Consider the following 8,754-nt stretch of genomic DNA (forward strand, 5'->3'; position numbering starts at 1 on the left):
TTTTGCAAACTGGTATCTATCTAGAATGTTGCAGTTCTGGTTCTATATCTGTATCAGTGATGGTTTGATTGATGTTTGCTTTTCTACTCATCTGAACTGAACACAACCTTGTCTAGCTATTTGTATTTTGTCTGCGATTTCTAGTGCTAATTATATGATGGAGCTAACTGAACCATTAGAGCAAGTTGATGGGCTGACAAAATCCAGTTTATTTTGGTGGCATATCTCTGTACTAGAGCAAGTTGACGGAGCTAACATAACAACATATCCAGTTTATATGTGGGAGAGTAATGTAGACTTGGATCTGCTAGCTGAGAGGAGTACTAGTGAATTATGTCGCACTAATCATTCTATTGTCGTCGTCGCCGAATAGTAGCAAGGTGACAGAGCATGCTTGTTTGAAGAAAAAAACTTGAGAGACTACGTTAGCAAACTTAATAAAGAACCCACCACCTTCCACATCGTCTGCCTTTGGGGCATTCAACTGGACGTCTGTCTACTTCCGTCTAAGTTGTTCAGTGATTCATAGTTTGACAGTTTGATTTTTTTCTTTTAAAAAAACCTTGAACTACTAGTGCAAATATTAGTCTTCCATTGCACTAATTAGTTGTTTTTTCTGTTGGCAAAGCTAGGAAAATATCACAAACACGTTGGTACAATTTTGTATATGCTGAGATCTAACAGGAGTACAACTACTATTCTGTAGTCTTGCACCAACGTGTATGACTTGTCTGAGTACGGGATTAAATGTGTCAAAATCATTACTACTATTCTGTAGTTTTGCACCAACTACTAAGACCACCACACTTGTTTTGGATTGGGGGAGTAAAATGATTCAGTTTATGCCACTTGGAGCATGTGCCTAGGTGGCAGTTCTGGCAGCAGGCTGTGACTGGGATGCGTTAGCCAAAGCTCCTATTATGCTTTCATATGTATTACTCCCTCTGTAAATAGAACTAGTGTTCATCTAGCAAAGCTATTTGCTATAACAGTTTTTTTGAAGGCACTTTAATATTCATCTCTTTTTGTTTCATCACGTTCTCAAGCATCAAAAGAAGCAGCAATAAACAAGCTGGATGGAAAAACTGCTGCTAAATTATTCCCATGTAGCAACTTTGTCTCATTTTTATTACGTGACCTTCACAATTATGTAGCAAGGATATAAGGGGAGTTAGTTACATTGTAAAGATCGGATTTTTAAATATTCTACACCATGTTATGTCAATATGGCAAACCTTGCCTACCAAACAGAAATTTTAAACAAAGAGGATTATGGATGGAGGAGTTTGGGGGATTCAAGTGGGTTTGAAGATATTGGGTGAAAGGAAGAGATTCACCCAATCCCCTGAAACCCCCCCTCGCCAAACCTCCCCAATCCACTTCTACCAAACGAGGCCTGACGACTCTCATTTTCCGCTCGTGCTCATCATATTGCGGCGGACTACGCAAAACCAACCGCACCTCAGGCTGCAAGTGGGACTCTCCGCGGGAGGCCCGCGTCCGCCCCACATCCGCCACATCGTATATGTGGAAGGCCCGTATCTGTCCACATAGTTTTAAACGGGATAAGTGGGTTTCGTGGGTATCCCACATCCCACATGTCATCAAACATGAGTAAATGTTTCTTTCGCTAGTAACCGATCCATAGCACGTAACTGAATCAAAGGAAGAAAGATCGACCAACACTCCTAGCTGGAGGTATCGATCGTACCTCGTGCCGGTACTTGGGCTGCTCAGAGAGACCGGACCGTGGCGTCCTCCGGCACTTGCTTCCGCTTCACAGGCTTGGCCTGCGATCTAGTCGGCAAGGCCTCCCTGACGGCGGCAGAGAGGTGGTGCAGTGCAGCTCCTCCATCTTGCGATTATTCTCCTCCACCTGCCTCCACCGCTGTTCGTCATACGCGAGCATACCGGCCATTTTCTCTCACGCCTTCTCTGTCTCTCGTTGTTTGAGCTGCTGGGGTGGGGGAGAAGATCTGTTACGTTAGATGAACGCAACAGAATGAATGAGGAGAAGACGAGCTGCGGCGGCCAATAATTCGGACGAGATTCATTCAGAAGTTAGAAACGTCGAAAATTATTGCCCTTTTTGAGGGATTTTAGTTCGTCACGGTCCATGGCAGAGATGCTGCGGCATCCATGGCAGAGTTGGGGTGTCCATGACGAAGATGGACGGCGACGTTGAGGTGGCGTCCATGGCGGGACTGGGTGGCCATGTCGGAGCTGGACGACGACGTCCACGGCGGCGCTAAGGCGGCCATGGCGGAGGTGGAAGGCGGCGCTGCGGCTATGGCGGAACTACACGGCGGCCTGTCTTTATTCCCCCCGATGCATCGTCACGGCGTGCCTGCCTGATTCGAGAAGTGAGATGGACGTGGGCTCGATGCGGGCGTCGCGGGACAAACCCACACATCCCACTTAATTAGTCACTTTATTCGAGGGTGTCCACGAACATAGATTATGTGGGCTTTTACATGGGCACCGCGGGCAGCCCGCGTCCACTTGCAGCCTGAACCGCACCCATGGGCCGGCCGGTACATCTTTCCCGTGGGCCTCCCGCGCTTGGCCCGAGTAGTGATCGCAACCTTCCGACCCGCCGCCGCCTTCGTCCGACCCACCGCCGACCGGACGAACCCTTTCCTCGACGCCGCCCTAGGAATAATCTGCACCGCCGTCGCCTAGACCCTCCCCAACGAGCCGCCCAGTCGCCCGCTCGCCATCTGGACGCCGACCCGTCGTCGAGTCCTCCTCGACGCTGGTCTAGGATCCGCTCCACCCGAAGCTGCACAAGGACGCACCCCTCGCCCCCAGACATAGGTAGGCTTCTCTCGCCTCTTGTGTTGGGCAATCAACGAAGCAGCAGGCGGAGGGCTCTCCCCCAATTTTCTTTGGTCTATGAGACTTCCATCTCGTATTGCTTGAAGTTTTATGGTGGTCTTTGCGAGAGGTATGCTTGGTGGGGAATATGAATGCTCCAATTTTATATCCATAAGCTACTCCCTCCGTCCGAGAATGTAAGACGTTTCTTTGACACTATCATAGTATCAAAAAATGTCTTTTAGGGACGGAGCGAGTATATTACATCGCCGTTCTTGGATCAAATGATCCATTTTTTGGTAACTGCATAATTATGGATTCATTTTCATGTTAATAGTGTTATTAGGTACGAATCCGTTGTATTTTAGTTAGAAGAGAAGATACGAGAGGAGGAGAAGGCTGTGTGTGCCTGCCATCTCGGAGGGGCGCTGGCTGTCTCGGAGGCTCGCTGGCGCTGGAGAGAACAGCTCAACCTGTTAGTAACAAAGGGTAGAATTGGAACAGGGGCATTTCAGTTTTCTCACGAGGAGTTACATCTTGCTAGGAATAGAACCCAGTTAATTTTTTTCCCATATGAACAAAATTACAAAAATTCCAATACACCCAACTTGACATATACGATCAGGCTACTCACTATAGGGAATATAATCCAACTTGGGAAGACAGACATGATTGTTTGAGGAATAGGCAGACGTAAGTTGGCATTGCCATGAGTTTCCATGGGGAAACTACGAACTTCTAGCAAGCAAACACAAAAGTTGGAATTGCAGACCAATCCTGATTTCAGAAGAATTTGAATTGGGCCTCCAAATTTGCAAGGACAGCTCCGTTCCACAAGCCAAATGGACATAGGCGATTTGGAACTCTGGGAAGAATTAAATGGAGATAGGATTTCCTGCATTTGCTACATGGATTTGGATTGTGTCATGTTCTAAAACTATTTGTGGTGGTGGTAGGGTGGGGGGTAATCATGTTATACACTCAAATGAGTAGGTTTTCGTCACACATTCACCTTGAGCTATGAAACATGGATACGGCAGAAAACCAGTCTATAAGAGGTGGATACTGCCCGGATATGCTGATACATCTGGATACATCCGGTGCAATCACTAATGTCTTGGTGTGTCTTGCTCGTGCAGTCATTGTGATTTGATGAGCTTGGCAGCTTGCACGTTCAGTTATCATGATTTGGTGAGCTTGAGTGGTGTGTTGGCTCGTGGGATTGGAAAACAATTATGTTCCCGTTCCTGCATAGAATCATTAATATCTATATAGTTTTAGTATCTATATATATGAAAATGTATCGCTGCATTTTTGAAAAGTTGCCGTTTTGCGGTATCTGTATCATCATATCTGGGCAGCCTAGCCTTGGAGTTGTTATTAAGACTTCAGGTAGAGAGTATCTCTGTGCTAAAATTTCTCTTTTTCTGTTTACTTATTCCTTGCAGAAGTGTAAACTGTGCGCCAATTGTTTACACATGTCCATCTTTCGCTTCATTCTCCCAAGAATAGAAAGAAGTAGAGGCTGGAGATGCTTTGCTACTGGAATCCCTTCTGATTCTATAGCGGAGCTCAATAAGGTTAGGTTTCTTCACTCTCTTTAAATAATTCGTCATGTGTAAGCTTTTCTTTTCCTTTACTGTTATTTACTCATCTTATTGAGACTAGACATGGCTAGATTACTAGACATATTTGTCGTTTGATGCTTTGGGTAATGGCAATTACGTAATTGCCGTGTACTTGCATGTGGTGTTTTTTGGTATCTTCAGGTTGGGTGTCCAACATGACCATGATAGTTACTTTTCCCTTTATACCTGAGCTGTAAGATAACCATGTCCTGTTGTAGCACGCTTAAGTTTGGTGAATTATAGTCTACTACTCCCTACGTGTGGCAAAAAAGGTGAAATAGTGCAGCCTTGGACTCTTCCTGTAGAACACATCCAGAAATCAGGTTATACGTATCAAATGATTTACACCACGAAAATTATATTGACTAATACCCAAATGAACTATAGGACATGGACAAATCATGGCTTCAAACAAAATATAGATAATATATGTGAGAAAGGAAGTTTCTGTTCATGGCTTGGGCGCACGGCACATGATAACAAATTAACTTTGTCAAAGAAGAGGTAAAACATGTCCTAATTTAAACTAAAGCAAATTTATTTCTTCATATGCTCAGGGTATAGGATCTTCAATGGCAAAAGAAAAATGGGATATCCGAATTATGACCCAAACTGCAACCTTGATATGCGTCTTTTTTTTCAAAAAAATTGATGGGTAGCAAAAGTTATCAGCAGATATATCCACTCAAGCAAAATTAAGCAAATTCACGATCTAGCGTTAAGCAAATAGGGTGCACGCGAGAAAGAGGATTAATTAGGCTATTTCCATATCACAATGTTACTTCCAAAAAAACATGGTGTTATTCATATGATTCAGAATAATATTAATTGGATAAAATTTAGGAAAACCATGGGGCCGTGGATCCACTCATTCTGACCGTCAGATTCATGGACGGGATCGGTGCCAAGAATCATAGTTGGGCCAACTTCTCTTGACCACTCCTGTAATTCCAACTTTCAGCAACAACTGACTGAAATGAACATCTAGTTCAGTACAAATTCTGGAGCTGCATTTTTTATCACCAATAATAGAAACTTACAGCTGTTTTGTCTATATATTATTCATTCTTCATCCATCATGATCATGTGTAACTTTTCTCAAATGTGTCTTAACTTCCAAAGATGTCAAAATATTCTAGTGCAGTTCATGTGCTCTAAACAAAAGAAAAATGTTTGAACAGATGGCTGCCAAATCGAACCGACTGAAAGAAATCCCAAAGTACTACTATTCCACTTATACATCCATTCTTGAATAACATAACTTCATAACTGTATAATAAACAAATAATTCAGTGTACTCATGACAGAACAAGGATATGGAATCCCATTAATGATGTTCTAGACACAGATTGTATAATTGGAACACCAAAAAGACAATCGAAGCTAAAGGTTTATGCATTGTCTTTTAAGATGTATACACAGTACTTTGCTTGACTTAAACTATTATGACACTGATTTAGAAAGTAAGAAAAACTAAGGTCCGGTACTACAGTGCAGGTAAAGAAAAAAAAACTGTAGTTACAACCTGATTTCAAGTCCTTGCTGAAGAAATGTGGTGTTGCTAACAGAACTGTTACAGCCTGACAAAGGAGAAAGAACAGCTATTGTTAGCTACAGCCTACAGGGTTAAAATACAGTTTGTTTTACCTTAATCGTCTATCCAGTGAAAACAAAGATACTGAACACGACTTAGTTGAGAACAACATGAACTTTTGATTGTGTGTCCTGTGAACCAACATCACCGGGAAGATTTGCTTAATAAAAGAGGTATAGTTTATTCTTACTGGACGTGGAAACTAAAGATAGGAATTTGCATTTAATCATATTAAAACATGTTATAATGATTGAGGACGTCCATAAGTAGATGACTCACTTGAAATGTGGCGATGATTGGGGGAAGCTGGCGCAAGAGAGCTTGTAGAACAGGGGGCGTTGGGAGAGCGCAAGCACGAAGGAGGCGGCGAAGCAGAGGAGCTGCGGTGGAACTGGAAGCTGCGAGATAATCTGATAAGGTTCCAGGTGCTTCGATTTGAGCGTGAGGTGGACGCACCAAAATCCAAAGTGCGCCTTCTGGCCAACTGCGAATCCGACGTATCACAATCGTTGGATTTGATTCGGTATGGATCCGACTGTACATCTTCATCATGGAGAGTTAAATCGACGGTTGGTATTGATTTCGGGATGCTGGGATGAGAGAGAAAGAGGTTGTAGATTCAAAAGTTGAAAACTGGCACATTATATAGGAGTATAGATACTTTACTATCCAGTATGTTTCATTTTCCTCTCTAAGCTTTCCCCATTTAGAATTTACCAACTGAATCTGTTCCCTTTGGTTCTGAATTATAGTATGCAGAATTCTTAAAGACAAAAATCTACACAAGCTAATATAGGTTTCTGACGTAGTCATGAGTATTGTGAACTGTCCTCGTACTAATATATTTTGTCATTGGGCATTAATAATTATCTTGAACTTTGTAATTTCAGGAAATGGAATCGATATTTGGCGAATCTCCTTCAGCCAGCCCTTTGGGCTCAAATCCTCCTCAGCAAGCAGTCCATCCCACTCCTGCAGCCCGGGAGACACAACCGGGTCTTACCCATGTTGATTGCAGTGGCCAGGCAAAGATGGTTGATGTCTCACCCAAACATGACAGTCAGAGAGTAGCTATAGCCAGCTGCAGGGTCTTGCTAGGCCAGAAGGCATTTAACTTGGTGGCGTCAAACCAGATTGCCAAAGGCGATGTACTTACTGTTGCAAAGATAGCTGGAATAACTGGTGCGAAGCAAACTAGTAACCTCATACCCCTGTGCCACAACATTAATCTCTCCCATGTTCGTGTTGATCTCACTCTCAATGAAGAGGACTCTAGTGTTGTCATAGAAGGGGAAGCCACCACTTGCGGGAAGACAGGGGTTGAAATGGAAGCAATGGCTGCAGTGACCATTGCCGGACTGACGGTTTATGACATGTGCAAAGCAGCTTCAAAGGACATATGTATAACAGATATCTGTCTCCAGCACAAATCGGGGGGAAAGAGTGGAAACTGGTCCAGGAATTAGAAGCTTCAGTTGCTTTTCTGAGGATATGAATGCAGGCCTGAATTCTTACACCAGAAGGTTTTGATTTGCTTTAAATTTGTGCACACTAGATGTTAAATCTTTGAGCCATCAGAGAAGGTTATTTTGAATTCCCTGCCTGTTAATGCACTGTCCAACTGGTTATATTACCCATGGTTTATTGTGCATTCTCCATTGCTGCTCATTGCGCACAGACTGGTATGCACATGTCAACATAAGGTGGAGTAAATGAAAGTTGAGTATAAATATGTTGATATTTTTGTGTCCTTGGTTGGATGAGTGCATAAAAGCCAGTTTTATTATACAAACGCTCTCTCTGCAAATTTAGTATCTGAGTCCTTTTATCTTTTTAGGTTTCGACTTGTGTAATTGTTAGTTGGTGTGATGATCTCAGTAATATTGATGTTATGGCACACGTGTTCTTTTTTATTTGATTACAAGGTGGAAGAATGCATCTCCTGCATAACCATGGTGACAAGAAGTGAAGTAGTGAACCTTTGAGTAATTGGCTGCACTTCATCTTGTACCCCGATCGACTTAGTGTGTAGTACATAAAATACTTGACGCCAGATGATACAGAAGAAGCCCCCACATCTGCTCCAATTATCATAACCTACTTATATATAAGTTATTACCTTAACTAACAGTCAGTGTTATACAATGTCATTATGTTTGTACAGACACCTTTATACTAGTAACTCAGATGGAGATGGCATCTGTTTGCCTTCATTCGATTACTTTTTCATACTGATGCATGAAAACGTCCAATATCCCTGGGCTTAGTAACCAAAATCTTAACTCTAATGTTGCCAAACTGATGCGGATTGGTTAATAACCAGCTACAGATACACGTTTCTTTCTTTAGCTGGTATCACATTTGCTTTTTGTTATCCTTATAATGTGGTTACTTTCTGATGATGCAGGAAGTATTCTGATTTTTTTGACCCCATATAAAACGAATTGATCCCAGGTAAAGTTACTTTCTTAAACATGCCAATCACATAACCTATTGGTTGGACATGGTGGAAGTGGGATAGTGACTTTTAGAGAAGGGAAACATAACTAGTTCACATCCAAATCATTATTTTAGGTGATGTCTGGTCCACATTTAGTTATTTTTTGATGGCATGATGCATGTGACATCTTGTTCTACATTATATGAACAATAGGTCTCTGGATGTTTCAGTTTGAAAACTAGAGTATTTTAGGTTATTTGCGAACATGCAGGAGG

The 8,754-nt window shown here is 42.5% G+C and overlaps 1 protein-coding gene across 2 annotated transcripts; it reads left to right on the forward strand.

Moving 5' to 3' along the window:
• Window positions 1-2,574: 2,574 nt before the first annotated feature.
• Window positions 2,575-7,779, forward strand: LOC109753904 (uncharacterized). Of its 2 annotated transcripts, none has more exons than XM_020312825.3 (3): window positions 2,575-2,817; window positions 4,266-4,397; window positions 6,930-7,779. In XM_020312825.3, the coding sequence occupies exons 2-3, from the start codon at window positions 4,296-4,298 to the stop codon at window positions 7,503-7,505; spliced, it is 678 nt and encodes a 225-aa protein (XP_020168414.1). In that variant the 5' UTR covers window positions 2,575-2,817; window positions 4,266-4,295; the 3' UTR covers window positions 7,506-7,779. The 2 variants fall into 2 exon arrangements, with proteins under 2 accessions (XP_020168414.1, XP_020168415.1); XM_020312826.4 differs by having other exon boundaries at window positions 2,602-2,947.
• The last annotated feature ends 975 nt before the right edge of the window (window positions 7,780-8,754 follow it).

The sequence above is a fragment of the Aegilops tauschii genome, chromosome 2, assembly GCF_002575655.3.
Source record: "Aegilops tauschii subsp. strangulata cultivar AL8/78 chromosome 2, Aet v6.0, whole genome shotgun sequence".
NCBI lineage: Eukaryota > Viridiplantae > Streptophyta > Magnoliopsida > Poales > Poaceae > Aegilops > Aegilops tauschii.